We start from the raw sequence: 17,973 nt of genomic DNA, 5'->3' as shown, positions 1-17,973 counted from the left end.
GAACTCATAACGATAGCCTTTCTGCCATTACAAGACTACTCAAGTCAGCAATCTCCAGATAGCTTAGAATCGTGTCACCAATATAAACAACATATTTTAGATGTGAAACTCTGTAAAACATTTTCCAAAACAATAATTAAAACGCACAATCTTGAATGTAACTTTTCATTTGGGTTTGTTGATAAACATGCTTTATTTTACTTTTTCTTTTTAACTTCAATGCTTTATGCATGTATGTATGTATTACAAAATTGATTACTAAGAAGCAGATATAAACATTTTTTTAGATCGAATTGATCACTTGATCACGTATGCGTTTCATGTATTGGTATATTATGCTCAAAGAATTTTTCTTTCCAATAATAATTTAACAATGTTTTTTAGCGATTTTTAGATGATTAGAGCGTTTTTCTTTTGCCAATTCTTAGTATTTTGAGTGTTATACACATTTAAGGAAAATAATTTCAAATTTTGGTAAACTTCACGTGTTAATTTCATTGAGCAGTACTAGATAAAATTATAATTATTAAAACAAATTCAATTTGCATACTTCCTTTTTTACATTAAAATTTAGCGAATGCGCGTACATATTTGTTTTTGTTTTTGCTTTATATGTATGTACTAATAATCATCGCCACGCGATACAACTTCTTTACATGATGGGCGCAACATAATTGTATGTTCGTACTGGGCTGTGTAGCAACCCTTGATATCGCAGAGTGGTGGATAAGCTTCCACTACACCCTTATCGCACAGATCCTTCAACGCCATTTGGTACTTGGTGGCACCGGCACGATCCAACCAACGTTTACAGAACGCCAACGTACCAAAATGTTTATTGATTGTACCGAGTAACTGTTTGGACGATTGCAAACGCAATGGCACGAATGGTGCATCGAAATTCTTCATGTAATGCGAACAGTCCATATCGTCATGCACGAGACCGCGACCGGTTGAACCGAAAGTCTCAATAGCGTAGAACTCATTCTCTTCCATGCGTGTCGATTCACCACCTTTGACAATTGGCACAGTCTTGCCAGAGTGAATACCTGTGTACATGAAAAAAAAAATTAAGCAATTATATATTTTGTTATAAAAAAAACACCGTATGCGACTTACGATATGGACTGATGGAATGGCCATTCAGATTTCTTATTGACTTGATTGGATATGTCTTGCCATCTAACTCCAATTCATATGATTCCATAACTTCTTGTATGGCAGCGCCAACATCGCATAGACGCACATCAATACCGGCCTCTTTGATACCCGTATTGGTGGCTTCTTTGACCGCTTGCAAGAGTTTATCGTACTTATTGTTAAATGTCAATGTGAAGGCGCAATCGATAATGCGTCCCTTAATGTGTGTGCCGAAATCAATTTTGCAAACATCATCATACTGCAAGACAGTCGTATCGCCAGCATTTGGCGTGTAATGTGCAGCACAATGATTCAACGAGCAACCGGTGGGAAATGCCAAACCAGCCTCCAGCCCATTTTCGCCAATCAAACGGCGTGCAGTATTCTCCAATTCCTCGCAAATCTGTATCATAGTCATGCCGGGTTTAATGTAACCTTGCATGTACTGCCTAGTTTGTCTGTGTGCCTCGGCGGCTTGACGTAATTCCTGATAGATATCATTATGCATGCGATCCAAAGCGCGTTTCTCTTCCGAAGTAAAACGATCCTTGGCAGTGCGATCATCGGGCAAATCTTTAGGTGTGGGATGGTGTAAAATCTCACCCTCCGGGAATTGGCCATCCGGGAAGAGTTCGGCAATTGGTATACTTGGTGGATTAGTTTGCACTTTCTTATTACCAGCTTTGTTTTTGTTTTTATTCTTCTTCTTTGGTGCTGTCTTTTTATCACCTTCGCTTGCATTTGTTGCATTCTCTGCTTCCTCTTTAGACTCGCCGTTAGCAACCGCATTTACTGTTTCGCCATTTTCACCATCAACCTTTTTCGCCGCTGCCTCAGCTGGTGGTTAATAAAGTGTGTTAATTGCATTAAGGTTAAGTGTTCTAATTTGTAAAAGTCATTGCACCACTTTCTTGAGACATGACTTACCTTGACGCAATTTTTTATTATTTGGTTTAGGCTTCTTTTGTTTTTTTACATCCTCACCGGTAGCGGCCGGAGCTGTCGCCTCGGCTGCCGCATTTTCAACACCCTCCTCCGCATTGACGGTGGTCTCTACTTTTGTTACTTCTACAGACATTTTGTTGAACAATTTATATCCAAATAGTTAAATGAACTTTGCGCAAAGTAATCTGTAAAATTTTCCGTACTTGATGAGTGTTGCAGAAAAAGGGAAGACCAAAAACACGAGGTAGTTGTCAAAGCGACAAAAGGCAGGGTACGAATATAGCAAAGAAAACAATCTGAAACAATAGCAAAGAAAAGTATCTGACAGTCGACAGTGCTGGGACAGCTGATGAAAAAAATAGCTATATTATTCTGTGTTTAAAACGTGTTTATCATAAGCAGAACAAATACAACAACGCAGAAAAGGAACAAACTTTCAAGTACAAAATTTCTATTTTTTTAATTTTCATCAATTATCAATTATCAGCATTATCTATTAAATTCCTTCAATTTAAAAAAATCTTGCGTGCAACCCAGATATAAGAGATAAAGTTAAATGTTGACATACGTCAATCAGCTGTTTATGAAGTTACACAAAAAAAGTATATATTTGTGTATATTCTGTTTATAAGTATGTAACTAACTTGTTTTATTTATTGAAAATAAATTAACTGTAATGGATGAAATACTACTTCCAACAACAACGCTCACAACTACGACAACAACAAATTCAAGTTCGCAAAAGCAAAGCGAACATGATGAAGTCGATTTAAAGTTATTTGACAAAGCAATGAGTAGCAATGATATGGAAAAACGCTCGCGCGATGACGACGGTGATGGCAATGGCAATAGCGATCACTCCGGTGATGAAGGTGTCAATAGGGTGCGTTTCCAAGATGAACTTGGAATGGATATGAAGGAACCAAAATTGGAAGGTGTAGAATTAAACGATGATGCGCTATCCAAGAAACAGAAATCCAAAAAGGAGTTGGAGGAAGAGGAGCGCGAAAAGATGCAGTAAGTAAATATAACATAAAAAATATATTTAAAAAATTAATTAAATTAAAAATGTAGAGTACTCGTTTCCAACTTCACCGAAGAGCAGCTCGATCGCTATGAAATGTATCGCCGTTCAGCATTTCCCAAAGCGGCTGTGAAGCGTCTCATGCAAACCATAACCGGCTGCTCGGTATCACAAAATGTTGTAATTGCTATGTCCGGTATAGCGAAGGTGTTTGTTGGCGAAATTGTAGAAGAGGGTAAGTTAATTTTAATTGATTTTATTACCAACAAATATTAAATTTCTAATATGCACTCCTATACAGCTTTGGATGTTATGGAGTCGGCCGGTGAGACTGGCGCTTTGCAGCCCAAATATTTACGTGAAGCAGTGCGCCGTCTGCGGCAACGTGGCCGCATGCCTATTGGCAAATTTCAAAAACCATATTTTCGCTTAAATTAAAGGCTGTGTTTTTGCACAAATATGATAAATAGTAAAGTTAATTTAGCATTTTGTAAATGTTTAGCATGTAAGCTGAGACATGAAGTTGTCTGTGTGTAAGTTTATTTCTTAAATATTATAGGAAAGAAAAATGTATTAAAGCAAAGTCAGTAAAATGTTGACGTGTATGCATTTGTAATATAAAAATAGTTTTTTTTTATTATTCCCTCTGTGTTCACTGGTGAACGTTATTTTACATTGTGGCAGCGAATAACTAGTTACTTATGCAACGGGAGTTTCAACGAGTGTAATTGTAAATTTTAGTGCATTTAGTTTTATATTTAAATATTTTTGAACTTTATTCATATTCAAGCATACATACACACTTATAAATATAAATTATTTTTATAATTTACTTACATATTTACGTGCTAAAACTAAAAAACAAGCATTTAAAAACGCACATCTGCTGAGTTAAAAATAATTACTACAAAGTGTATGATACTTCAAAAGCAACTTAAAACTAGACTAAAAATTAAAAGTAACTTTAAATAATGCACTCATTCCCCCAATCAAGCATATGCGTTAGACGTAGACGCCAGAGTATGTGTATCATCCATGAATTGTGTGATAACTTGTGGCAGCAGTAATTGTGGTGTCGCCGTTTGTGTATAGTTGAGCGGCACTGTTGCCAAAGGCGCTGACGGTTCTGAGGGATAATTAATCTCTTGCGCCATGGGACGATCACGATCGATTACTTCTTTCGCTATGAGCGTATTGGTCTCCTTATAATCAACGCCTGCCTCTGGCTTAGCGCCCAAAAGTAGATTACCCTTCTGCACGCCCATATACTGTGTAGCTTTCGCATTGAGCGGCAATTGACCGCATGTATCGGAATGCACTTTACGATGTGCTTGTAGATTGGAAACACAAGTGAAACGTTTGCCGCAACCATTGCACAGAAAACGTTTGATGCCCGTATGCACGGTCATGTGTGTGAGCAGTGATTCGCGATAAGGATAGGCTTTGGGGCAGAGCTGGGAGGAAGAAAATAACTAATTAATATTTGAAAAAAAAAAAAAAACAAATCTATTGCGCTTACATGACACTGAAAGGGTTTATAGTCCGTGTGTCTCGTCTTTATATGCGTTTTGTACTGTGCTTTCACCTTAAATGTCTTGCCACATTTGTCGCACTGATACGGCGTATCATCCTTGTGTAGGAGCAGATGTGTTTTCAAAATACCCGCCGTGGTTAAATGTTTGCCACACACAGTACACTGATAAAGCGGTTTGCGTCCACAATCGGAGCGCACATGATCGGTTAACGAAGTGCGTCCGGAGAATTTCTTACCACATTTGTCACAAACAAAATTTCGATTCGCCACCGCTTTGTTATCTTTCTCCTGTTCGTGTTTGCGCATATGATTTTTCAGCGAATCATGACCAGTCATGAATTTTTCACAAATATTGCAAAATATCAGATCACGATGCTCCTTACGCGCATGTGCTGTTGCCTCATCCTTGGTGGCGAAATATATGGAGCAATAGCAGGGACACTTGAAGATCAAACTGCCGTCCGGACCTATGCAAATGAATGCAGAAAATTAAATTAATTATGTTAATTATTTGATTTAATGCCTTACCATGCATTTGTATGTGATTGCTTAAACGTTTCTCCATCAGATATATTTTCGCGCAAATATGGCACTTGAACACTTCACCATCATTAATGGTCGTCTCTTCGGGTTTGAAAGTCTCCTTTATCTCCTCCTCTGGACGTTGATGATCGTCACGTAAATGCTTCTCAAACGGTTTGCGTATGTGATACACTTTTATACAATATGGACACTGCCAAGGCTTCTCGCCACGCTTGGATAGTTTTAAACGTGCTTTCAATTCTTTTTGTGATAGCTTAGCCATACGTCGCGGTTTGTTTTTATCTGTCGTCGGCTTATTTTGCTCCTCGTCATCATCAGTAAAAGGCACGTTTTCTGTTAACTGACGTGGTTTGCGTCCACGTTTCGCGGTCTTGGCTTCATTACCGTCAACTTGCGGGTGCTCAACTTTTTTGTTGTTTTTACGTAATTTTTTGCTTGCTGCCAAGTCATCATCCTTACCATCAGCATCAATTTCATTGTACGCATCTGCATTTGACTGCTGTCTTCTAGGTCGCGGGTAGGCTATAGCATTGCGTGACACTTTCACACTCGCCTCCTCCTTCAGTGTGGGATAACGTTGGCATACATCACGCAACATTATCTTACAAGAGGCTAGTGGCGCTGTTAAAGGCTATAAAAATATGTAGATTATTGTAAAAGAGTTTCATTTTATTAATATAATAAAAAAACTCACACCATCAACGTCCAAAATATCCGTCTCCTCAACATAGTTCACACTGTTCTCGGCTTTGATTAATATCAACTCAGTCTCATGTAAGCCCGCTTGCTCTCGCTTCATACCACTCGGCGTAGTCTTGTCTTTTAACAGCGTATCGAGTATTTTATCTTTATTTTTGAAAATATTCGCATCTTCTGATTTCACTTCGAACTCGGTGCCAACAAATTCGCGCGAGTCAATAAACTCCAGCTCGTCATCCTCATAGGTATTATCTGTATAATTATCAGATCTCGTGCTGCTTTCTTCTTTAATATCTTTTAATTTTGCCAGCGTTAATTGCACATTTTCCTTATGCTCATCCTCACCACTACCGCTCTCTACTGCTGCATCAAAATCGACATACTCGTCTTCCTCCGAGTCTGTTTCAAATTTACCAACTTGTTTAATGGACTCATTTTCTGTACCATTTTGCAAACCAAGCGGTGGCGTATTGCTTGTTGCCTCGCCTGTTTCTAATGCTTCAGCAGTCTCCAGAGCGTTAACTTCCACTTTTTCACTACTTTCAGGGTGCCACATATCCTGCTCAGTTTCATCATCTTCCTCCGTGTCTGTGGAGGATACTTTGCGCTTTCGTTTACCTGGTCGGCCGCCAACACGTTTTTTAGCTGGCAAATTTGTTGCTGCAGCTTCAACATCCAATTTTGCTATTGACCTACGCACTAGCTCTTTATGATCCGGTTTAATGATGCGATTGGAATTGTTTACTTTTATTTCTGAGGTAGGATTTAATGTTGGTGGTACTGAAATATTAAATTTTGTAATTACAAATTATTCATTTATGTATATATATATAGTAACACACTTCTGTGCCGATGCGTGCGCATGCGCTGTTTCGGCGGATCAAATTCTGGCAGCCCACAGGTGTCCGGACGTGTACGTCGATGTTTTATTAGATTGGAATGGCAAGAGAAACGTGTAAGACAACACTTACACTCCACCAAGCGCACACCGGTGTGTATCGAGGAATGTGTGACAATACTTTCGCGATGTGCAAAACACTTGCCACAAACCTAAATTAGATATTAATTTTTTTTAATATTATTTCAAAATATACTAATATTTGCTACTAACATCACACTTGTGTGGTTTCTCGCCGGTGTGCGAACGTTCGTGTTCCACTAAACGTCCTTTTTGCAGAAAATTCTTGCCACAATAGCTACAGCAGTACTTCCGCTCACCAGTATGTAGCACCATGTGTTGTTTGAGATTATATTTCGTTACAAAAGTCATTGCACACTGTTCACATTTGTGTGGTTTAATTTTGCCACATTCGGTTTCTATATGCCGCTTAAATGGATAAATTGTCTTATATTCCGCGCCACATTTGTCACATTTCAGCATTTCTCTATCGATGCCATTGTGTATGACGCGTATGTGCTCACGATAGTCACTCTCATTTGTAAAGGTAACTGCTGTACAGAGCCGGCACACAATTGTTGTATGCACATTGTCGCGATGTTTCTTCAATTCTTCCTCGGAGCAGAAACGATCATCACAATAACGACAGAGAAAGCCACCCGGTGGCTCATGCTTCTTTACATGCTTCACATAACCGCTTAGCGACACCAGTGCCTTATCACAAACAGGACAATGCAGTTTGGGTACACCATCGGTGGTCAATTGCACTAACATTGATTTGGTGCCGGTTGAAGCTGGTTGTGGAGTTGCTGTTGCTACTGTTGTGCTAGCAGCTGCCATGCTGGATGCTGTGGAGTCGTTTAATTGCGGCGCCGTAGCTGAAAGCACAAGTGTAAATAATATAATTAAATGGTTAACGAAATTTAAAGTTCATTGGGTTCATTGTTGTAATGGTTCAAGTGTAGAAGGACAATCACAAACTAAAATTTATACTGATATTACGATTATTTGGCCACTTTAAGTACACTTACTCATATTCACTAACTTCCAATAAACTAAGGTTTCTTAATCAAACCCCGACTTATCACCAAAATTCACTTTTGCTTAATTATTGTCTGGCTTGCATTCCTAGCGCAATAAGCAAATTCCACAATATAATTTATGTTTAGTTATTAATTGTTGTGTTTTCCATGTCTACGCGTTACAAACGTGCCCAAACGCTAGAAAAAAATGTAAACAACTATCGCACTGCAAAAAATTATATATGAATTTTTCATAAGTTCATGTTTCAGCAAGTGCACTACACTTTTAAAATTTTGTATTGTTGAAAAATCTATGCTTATCAAATTTTCTACACTTAAAAAATCTTTTCGTCCGTCCATAGGCTGTGCAAAATCAAAGATGGCAGACTATATAAAGCAAACGTCAATTTCGTTGTGTGTATTCATTGCATTTGATTTTCCAATTGGGAGAGCACTGAGCGAACTGTGGCATTGCCAGCTATAAGATACGATATGGACTTTTTTCAAGTACATGGTGAAAATTTATAAAGGATTTAGTGAAATTATATTTAATTTTTTAATTAATTGATTATTACTGTTAATATGTAAGTTTATCGACAAGCAAGTATGTTAATATTTATGTATTTAAATTATCTATTAATTGTATATAAAATCCAATTAGATTTATTTGTATAGGAATCATATGAGAATTTTCATACACTGTCAAAAATAGTCTTGTTGCTTTACTTCACAGTGAGAATTGAATAAAATTAAATTAATTTTATATATTTAATGTGAGTTTAAAAACTCGCATTCGTTTGCTTTTATTTATTTAATTATAACACCTTAATTGGATTTTTTTTTGTTATTTGGAGTTATATATACAGAACTAATTGTCGATATTGAACATATATATTGAACTTCTCCATAACTCAAACTCTTGAATTGGCAATAGAAGTAAAATTTCTTACAAATTACCTTCCGTAACTCGGTATTCTCTCTAACTCGAAGTTTTCTTATGAATTGTGGTGATTCGAGTTGGGTAGTTCAACTATATTAGTCTCTTTAAAGAAAATCTAAAACAATTTCGTCAGACAACCTGAAAAATGAATTATTGCAGAATCTGTGAATTATTTTACGCAACCACATAATACAATCCATATTAATTAATTTCCTTAGATAAAAAAAACGATCAATTTATTAAAATTCATTTTTTTATTTATTTTTTTTTAATTCATTTTTATCAGTTACTCGTAAAAAGCGTTTCATTTATTCAGCGTAAATACTTAAAATAAATTTTTTTTTATATTATACCTACATCAAGTACATACAATTCGCACGGTCATACATATATTGTTTTGAATACGTATTTATTAAAAACTAAAAAATATTGTCTAACTGCTTAAGCGAAAAGTTCACAAACCTTTGAGTATTTGCGTATATAAAACGCCATTCTTTTAATTCTTTCGTTTTTTATCTTTTTGGTCTCACAGCTTATGAAAGGTACATATAAATTTCATATTTTTTATTTAAAATTTAAATAATTTTTTTTCGTTTTTCTTTATATTTTTAGTTTGGTTATTCTAACTATATGCTTTAAATAATGCAATAATACTAGTGTCATACAAAAAATAATATTTACAAACAGCAAACATGTACAACAAACACACTTTTGTTTTGTGACTATTAAGCATTCTCCTTGAAGGAAAATAAATTTCACAAATTCTCCAACTCATGCTTGGCGATTTTGTCGATTATTCTATCGTTGATCACTTCCTTCACATTTACGGACCACAAGAAGTCATAATGGTTCCAGTCATCATAGGGTATACGATAGAGTTCCACGCAAGGCAGCAATGTTGCCAGATATTCCACATCCTCAACGGCGGACATGTAGTCATTGTTGCTGTAATACATATTTACACAACTGGATATCTCATGTACATTGTAGGATGGCGGTGTCTCCTGCTGATAGTATTTCTTATTCAATTCGATGCCATGATCGTATTGACGGAAGTCGCCGGAAGTGTACAGTTGCAGATAGTGTATAATTTGTGTGGTAGAGGCGCCGGCGGGATGAGTCTCGCAAACGTGTGGCAGCAGTGTCTAAAAGAAAATATGAAAAATTAGAAAAAAATGTAAATAAATTTTATCTAAAAAAAGGTTTTCCTAAATAAAATTGTGACAATTATTATTTTTCAGTGTAGTGAAAGACAAATTGTATTTAGACGCGAATATAGTTATAAATAAATAAGAAAAAAATTAAACAAAATTTTTCTAAAAAAAATTCTAAAATATTGTGACAATTAATTTTTTCAGTGTAGTGGAAGTCAAATTGTGTTTGGACGTGAATTCAAATTTTCGCAAATCATTAAATTTTTAAGAGAAAATAAACGTTTGGTGTGCTAAGAAGACTTAGAAAGACTGTGGAGTTCAATAACACATAGATAATACATATTTTAACTTAAATAACCTTATATAAATTTTAGTGAAATTCGTTTTGAACTGCCACTACTTACATGATTCAAATGCCGCGTACCCCAACCGCCGAGAAAGTCCAGAATTCCCGAACATAGAAATCGAAACCTAGACTCCACCGAGCATACATATTCGCACAAGAACTTCTGCATGCTGGTAATCGGCAGCAGCTCCATACCGCCCAGCACCCAACTCAGAAACGAGGGATTACCCAAAAAGATGCCACCCAACTTCGAGAGCATAAACGAATGATTGCGCATAAATGCAATGGGCGCCAACAGATGCACCGTCTTCACTTTCTCATTGTACCACGGCAGCGTGGACATGAGCACGAAGAATGTGGTGGTGCCCTGTGAATGTGCCACAAAATGCAACGCTGTGTCGTTTGTCTCGACCAACACATAATCCAGCATTGAAGCCAAGTCGTAAACGCCGATCTCGTGCCAACTGAAATTCCAGAAATCCGACGAATCGGGATGTTTGTGCTTGTGTTGACGCGAGTATGTGTTGCCACGCGCATTGCCCAGCCACACATCATAACCGGAATCGGCGAACATGTACGCCAACGAGGTGTCCGGACCGTTGAGTATCCAATCGTCGGAGGCGCACAGTATGCCGTGCTGCAGAAAGACGACCGGTTTGGAGGTGCGTGCAACGGCCGTTGAGTTGGCAGTGCCGCGCAATTTCGGTGAATCGGGTATGCGATATACGGTGAGTATGTAATCGTCGGGTGTGTGCACCGTATGCTCTTCGACTGGGTAATTGTGGTTGGAGATCATTTTGGCCTGGTAGAGAGAGAAGAGAAGAATAATGTTCGATTAAAAATTGCAGTTTAATACAGTTAGATTTGCTATATATAGATATGTGTGTCTATATTTGGTTTGTTAGACAAGTTAAATGAAAGTGGTAAAGACTTTAAATGGAAAATAATAAGGATAAAGTGAAAGGAAGTGAGATTTGGAGACAACGTGATCAGTGAACTACATAAGTGCTGAGTAAAATTATTTAATTGTTTTTTGAAAATTTATTTATCAGTTATGGTTTCGTAGTGTAAAATAATGAAATTAGTGTTGTTCTGTTGCTATGCTGTGTTATTTAAAATATTCTTACGTCAATATATTTTATACATTTTTTTTTTAATTTCGCACTTTTCTAACCTCAGCAAACGTATTAGAAATAGAGTTTAATGTGTTTATTCTAAGGTGTTACTAACCAAAGGTTAATGAGGTTAATTTCAATGTGTTTATATGTGAAAAATAAAACAAATATCTGACCATTTAAGTACAACATTAAAAAATTAGTTGATGCTAGGAAAATTTTATAATAATGGAAATTTACAACTTTTTGAAAAAGTGTCTACTATTGCTCATTGTCTAAAGTCCACTGTAAAACATTTTAAACATTTATTAAATTCTTTTAAGGAAGAAAATTTATGAACAAATTAACAGGTCCTATTATTTTAGCAAATTTATTGATTTAACATAAATTTAATTCGGATAAATTTTAATTTTTTTTTAGAATTTAACTTGTAAAATTTTTGTATAAGATGTTCCATTCCCCGACCATGAAGAAATTCGAATAGCAATTATAAACCGCTGGATTGCCGGCCACGCTATTCAACTACGGCGGCGAAGAATTGATAAGGTGCATGCATCAGCTTCTTTGCAGAATATGGTATGGAATCTCAGTGTGCTCTGCCCAATCCATAAGAAGGGGAGACCCCACAATCTGCGCCAATTACCGTGGTATAAGTCTCCTCAATATCGCATATAAGGTCCTGTCGAGCATATTGTGTGAAAGACTACAGCGCGCCGTCAATGAACTGATTGAACTTTATCAATGTGGCTTTAGACCCGGAAAATTCACCATGGATCATATATTCACCATGCGCCAAATTTAGCAAAGGCCCGAGAGAGAAGAATCGATACATACCACCCTTTTATCGATTTTAAAGCGATAGTAAGAAAAGGAGATGCTCCTATGCTGAGATGTCTAAATTTGGTATCCCCTCAAAACTACTACGGCTATGTAAACTGACTTTGAGCAACAACAAAAGCTCCGTCAGGATCGGGAAGGACCTCTCCGAGCCGTTCGATATCAAAAGAGGTTTCAGACAGGGAGACTCACTATAGTGTGAATTTTTCAATATATAGCTGAAAAAAATGATACCAGCTGCAGAGCTAAATAGAGAAGGTACAATCTTCTATAAGAGAGTACAGCTGCTGGCGTACGCCGATGATATTAATATCATTGAAAACAGCAACCCCGCTGTTAGTTCTGCTTCTTCCAGGCTGGGTAAGGATGCGAATCATATGGGAGTGGAGGTGAATGAGGACGAGACGAAATATCTCCTGTCATCAAACAAACAGTCGGCGCATTCGCGTCTTGGCTCCCACGTCACTGTTGACAGTCATAACTTCGAAGTTGTAGATAATTTCGTATACCTGGGAACCAGTATCAACAACACCAACAATGTCAGCCTCGAAATCCAACGCAGAATAGCTCCTCCCAACAGGTGCTACTTTGGACTGAGTTGAACAGTAAAGTCCTCTCTCGACGAACCAAAATCGAACTCTACAAGTTGCTTATCATTCCGGTCCTGCTTTATGGTGCAGATGCGTGGACGATGTCAACATCAGATGATACGACGCTAGGAGTTTTCGAGAGGAAATTTTGCGCAAGATTTAAGATCCTTTGAACATTGGCAATGGCGATTACCACAGACGATGGAACGATGATCTGAACGAGTTATACGACGACATTGTCATAGTTCAGCGAATAAAAAGAAAGTGGCTACGCTGGCTAGGACATTTGTCCGAATGGACGGAAGCGCTCCAGCTCTGAAAGTGTTCGATGCAGTACCCACCGTTGGAAGCAGAGGAAGACCTCCACTCTGTTGGATAGACCAGGTGGAGAACGAACTGGTTACACTTGGTATTTCCGATTGGCGCCGAATTGCGAGGGAAAGAGCAGAATGGTGCGCTATTATCGATTCGGCTATAATCGGATAAATGGTTTCTACGCCAAATTCATACATACATACATTTTTTGTTGTTATTTTTTAAATTTCAAATTACAGGTTTTTTAAAAAATGAGAGAATTTAATATTTATTTTTGATATATTTTTAATAATTGTTTAATGCATAAAATATGCAATCAAAAAATTGCAATTCAATCTCCTTTCCAACAAAAACCCCACTCTTCACGTTAAAACCTGCAAAAGCTATTGACCCCTGTTAATTCATTTAAAATATTCAATAAAAATCGATTAAGCGTTACATTTTAATTGAAGGTGCATAAGCGGCATTAAATTTTCATTAAACTGCGCCTTGAGTGCAACCAGCCAGCCAGCCATTACAACACTATAAAATATGAATGGCGTATAAAAAATAATGAAATCAACAACAATAAAATATGTAATGCTACAACAACTACAAAACTTAAATTTTGTAGTGTAAGAATACGCAAGAAAAGCCGCAATTAAAGTGCACACAAGTTCAACAAAAAAAAATATTACACAATAGCGCCATATTAAAATGTACATATGTATGTATATATGTATATATATAAATTATACATGTACATATGTTAATGTGCACTCATCTACACCACAAAGTCGCGCGCGCGCCATTAAATAATCTTACAACAACAATTTCGCATTGACGATTACTAATCAAAAGTCAAAGCAAGTGCGAAATCTATGCAAAAGCAAAAAAAAAAAAAAACAAAAAATAAAATAAAATAAGTAGATATAGAAGCCACACATGTAGTATGGCCGCTTGTGTGCGCGGCAATGAGTGTGCAGGGGGCTCGACCCAAAGTCCAAGCAGCACGCCGCGACTCTCGAGCAATTTAAAATTATGGCAAAGGTGCCAAAATGTTTGCGACAATTTAAAGGGGAAGAGACAAAAAAACAAACGAGTGGAAGTCCACAAATAGATATACATAGGCATACATATACTAGTTACTGATAAATATGTATGTATGTGTATGTGTATGTGACTATATCTAAATTTATTCACCTATGGACAAACACCTCACAAGTAGTTACGTGTGTCACATTCTCGCTCAGACTCAATTGAGCTTTGCGCTCGCCTTCTAGGTGACGTTGCTTGACTATACATGTACATACATGTGTACATATGTACATGCAAATAACTTTGTTGACTTATTTTTATGTAAATATTCACGCGTCGGGCACACTGAGTTGTATTTTACTTTTTTTGCATTTTATTTAATTTTTATGTCATTTCCTACTTTACGTTGCTGTTTTTTTTATTGTGTTGTTTTTGTTTTCTTATCGAAGTTCAAGAGCGTGATTAATTTATCGCATTAAAAGATTTATTATGAAATAGTATGTATTAAAATATTATATGTATATTAATATATTAATTAATAATTTATTAAAAAAAAAAATAAAAAAAATATTATTGTTCTATTTGCTTGCAATAAAAAATCCCTGCATATACAAAAGCTTATTGCGAGTCATATGGACTACTAACCTAATTACAAAAACAAATATATGCACATTAATACATACACACATACAAGTATATATGCAGATGCTTGAATGCAGATTAGACTTAATCAGCTGAGACTTTTATAATTAATATAACTAATAGCATATGACAGCCATATGTAAATGAGTATATAGCTCAACATTTTGCTATAATACATTTTTTGCACTACTTTTAGCAAACAATTAATTTTTTATATAAATTCAGCACAAGTGTCTATCTGTATTTATGTATTTCTATTTACTCATTTCCTTTTCTTTTTAAAACAAAAAATTTGAATTGCATTGCAACACTTTGCCGCTAATCAAACAATTTGTTGGCTAATTTTGGCTAAACACCTGCAGACTATTTGTATTCGCAATGACTTAAACGCTAAAAATCAATTTGTTTATATGTCTACAATAATGCGAAGAAAAATAGCAGCGAACATTTACGACGAAAAAAATATACATATAATGTAATGCAATACCAATAAATTGTATATATAAAATATCTGTGCATAAAAAGTGTAACTTTAAGAAATTAAAAAAAGACAAGAAGTTGCCACATATAAAGAATAAATTCAATTTCTAGAATAAAATTAAAAAGTAAAAAAAATATTTTTTTTAGCATACGTTTTCAACCAACAAGCGTGTGTTTTTAGTTTTATTTAAAAAAAAAAATATATCAGAGTTGCCACCTGACTTCATATATATATTTTTTTTAATCAATAATAGCATAAAAATATATACATTTTTATGAGCTTTGGGTGTTAAATTTGATTTCAAACTAACTTGAAACGTGGTTGCCACATATAGAAAATAAATTAGGAAAATGCATGTAAATTTATTGAAAGTAAAAAAATATATAAAGGGTGATTTTTTAAGAGCTTGATAACTTTTAAAAAAAAAAAAACGCATAAAATTTGCAAAATCTCATCGGTTCTTTATTTGAAACGTTAGATTGGTTCATGACATTTACTTTTTGAAGATAATTTCATTTAAATGTTGACCGCGGCTGCGTCTTAGGTGGTCCATTCGGAAAGTCCAATTTTGGGCAACTTTTTCGAGCATTTCGGCCGGAATAGCCCGAATTTCTTCGGAAATGTTGTCTTCCAAAGCTGGAATAGTTGCTGGCTTATTTCTGTAGACTTTAGACTTGACGTAGCCCCACAAAAAATAGTCTAAAGGCGTTAAATCGCATGATCTTGGTGGCCAACTTACGGGTCCATTTCTTGAGATGAATTGTTCTCCGAAGTTTTCCCTCAAAATGGCCATAGAATCGCGAGCTGTGTGGCATGTAGCGCCATCTTGTTGAAACCACATGTCAACCAAGTTCAGTTCTTCCATTTTTGGCAACAAAAAGTTTGTTAGCATCGAACGATAGCGATCGCCATTCACCGTAACGTTGCGTCCAACAGCATCTTTGAAAAAATACGGTCCAATGATTCCACCAGCGTACAAACCACACCAAACAGTGCATTTTTCGGGATGCATGGGCAGTTCTTGAACGGCTTCTGGTTGCTCTTCACCCCAAATGCGGCAATTTTGCTTATTTACGTAGCCATTCAACCAGAAATGAGCCTCATCGCTGAACAAAATTTGTCGATAAACACATTTCGAACCGAACACTGATTTTGGTAATAAAATTCAATGATTTGCAAGCGTTGCTCGTTAGTAAGTCTATTCATGATGAAATGTCAAAGCATACTGAGCATCCCACGTGATCTGTCAAATACTAATGCATGAAAATCCTAACCTCAAAAAAATCACCCGTTATTTTGTTAAAAATACGTTTTACAACAAGCCTTTTTTTAGGTTTTCTTCAAAAAATATTTTTCGAGTTGCCACTTGACTTTAAATATTTTTTTCTTAAATCAATAATGGCTCAAAAATATATAGATTATTGTGTGTTTTCAGTGTTAAATTTAATTTCATAGAAATTTTCAACTACATTGAAACGTGGTTGCCACCATTTTTACAATTCAAATATAATTCAATAAAAAAATGTATGCAATATGAATAAGAAATTAATGGGGTTTAAAGGGACCTCCGCATTCTCGATTTCCTTTTTTTCAGCCACAAATCAAGTTGGAAAGTAAAAAAAGATCCTCAACGATTTGATTTATCCAGGTTCATACCATAGCTATATACCGCTCATTTACTTAAGAGGAGAGCGATTTAAAGTTTTTAATTGTCTCTTATTTAGCAAATATAGAAAATTTCCAACTGTTTATTGACAAATCTAGTTTCCTGTAATATATTAAATACAATATTGAGCATAAATGGACCAAATAGAGTATACTAATGCTTTTTCTTGGGCATAAATATGACCCACTTTGAATTGTGTCGTTATTTGTGAAAAAAATAATTCAATTTAGCCGTCATAAGTCAAATGTGTCGTTTTTGTTGAAAAAAAATCAACATGAAAAATTTAATTACTTTTCACCAATATCGTTGTAACTCAAAATATGTCTCTCTTTCAGAAAAAAATCCATGCCTAATTCTGGCACAACTGTGAAGTGTCGTTATTGTAGTTAAAAAATAAAAATAAAAAATAGCTTAATAACGGCACATTCTTATTTCACGGTATATTTTTCTACGCATCGGAATGAAATTTTTATACAATATGGACGCTGAAATTGCGCACATTTCTGCATACTCAACTCAAAAATCGTGTTTTTTGAGTTGTGACACTATTCAAGTAAATGAGCGATATGTATAGAATAACTTATTAAAATTTGGAACCGATTGGATTAATAGGTTTTGAGAAGCTCTCGCCGTCGCTTAACGCTTCCACCATAAATTGGCTATATCTTCAAGAGTTTTTGACATTTTCACTAAAGGAACATTCTTGAATAGTTATAGGTTCGAATTAAATTAAAATAAAATCGATTTTTTGAAACCGAGAATGTGGAGTCCGCTTAGGGAGATATTATTTCAAAAATATGATTTTATACCGTTGCCAACGGATTTTACTTGGAACGGTCAAATAATTTAGTGAAATTTTCCAAGAAATGAGAAACTGTTTCAAAGTTTTAAAACATGACACTTTTCATAAAATATTTTTAAACTTTTTTAATAAATTTAAAATTTTGCATAAATTTTTTTAGTTGCTACAACAACAATAATAACCACATATTATTTATTTTGAGCTTATTAATGCATATGTCAGCGCATTTAAGCTACTTTTTCCGCATGACTGTAACTCTTCAT

At 35.6% G+C, this 17,973-nt stretch overlaps 4 protein-coding genes and 1 long non-coding RNA gene across 6 annotated transcripts in view; 2 read left to right on the top strand and 3 right to left on the bottom strand.

Moving 5' to 3' along the window:
* Positions 1-151: 151 nt before the first annotated feature.
* Positions 152-2,374, bottom strand: LOC105216152 (methionine aminopeptidase 2). Its single transcript, XM_011190506.3, has 3 exons — positions 2,068-2,374; positions 1,120-1,977; positions 152-1,049 (listed from the first exon to the last, which is right to left on the bottom strand). The coding sequence occupies exons 1-3, from the start codon at positions 2,216-2,218 to the stop codon at positions 622-624; spliced, it is 1,437 nt and encodes a 478-aa protein (XP_011188808.1). The 5' UTR covers positions 2,219-2,374; the 3' UTR covers positions 152-621.
* Positions 2,375-2,677: 303 nt separating this feature from the next.
* LOC105216151 (transcription initiation factor TFIID subunit 11) lies at positions 2,678-3,733 on the top strand. The gene is made up of 3 exons (XM_011190505.3): positions 2,678-3,102; positions 3,160-3,344; positions 3,411-3,733. Exons 1-3 carry the CDS (start codon positions 2,762-2,764, stop codon positions 3,545-3,547), a joined length of 663 nt encoding a protein of 220 aa, XP_011188807.2. The 5' UTR covers positions 2,678-2,761; the 3' UTR covers positions 3,548-3,733.
* Positions 3,377-8,271, bottom strand: LOC105216150 (zinc finger protein 62 homolog). The gene is made up of 7 exons (XM_011190504.3): positions 7,815-8,271; positions 6,997-7,661; positions 6,728-6,935; positions 5,881-6,665; positions 5,172-5,817; positions 4,629-5,110; positions 3,377-4,563 (listed from the first exon to the last, which is right to left on the bottom strand). The coding sequence occupies exons 1-7, from the start codon at positions 7,816-7,818 to the stop codon at positions 4,099-4,101; spliced, it is 3,255 nt and encodes a 1,084-aa protein (XP_011188806.2). The 5' UTR covers positions 7,819-8,271; the 3' UTR covers positions 3,377-4,098.
* Positions 8,272-9,294: 1,023 nt separating this feature from the next.
* The window catches only part of LOC105216149 (lipase 3), a 36,871-nt gene continuing 28,192 nt past the window's right edge, over positions 9,295-17,973 (bottom strand). For both annotated transcript variants that reach the window (XM_054227611.1, XM_054227612.1), the window contains exons 3-4: positions 10,304-11,047; positions 9,295-9,890 (exon numbers count right to left, since the gene is read on the bottom strand). In XM_054227611.1, coding sequence (XP_054083586.1) covers positions 9,501-9,890; positions 10,304-11,047 — 1,134 coding nt within the window. In that variant the 3' untranslated portion in view covers positions 9,295-9,500. The remainder of the gene's footprint in view (positions 9,891-10,303; positions 11,048-17,973) is intronic.
* LOC128920404 (uncharacterized) lies at positions 11,042-12,616 on the top strand. Its single transcript, XR_008470451.1, has 2 exons — positions 11,042-11,710; positions 11,781-12,616. It is a non-coding gene; the product is annotated as an uncharacterized LOC128920404 (long non-coding RNA).

This window comes from Zeugodacus cucurbitae, chromosome 3 (genome assembly GCF_028554725.1).
Source record: "Zeugodacus cucurbitae isolate PBARC_wt_2022May chromosome 3, idZeuCucr1.2, whole genome shotgun sequence".
In the NCBI taxonomy this organism is placed as follows: domain Eukaryota; kingdom Metazoa; phylum Arthropoda; class Insecta; order Diptera; family Tephritidae; genus Zeugodacus; species Zeugodacus cucurbitae.
The sequence above is the reverse complement of the archived record's forward strand: the minus strand, read 5'-3'. Positions and strand labels throughout refer to the sequence as shown.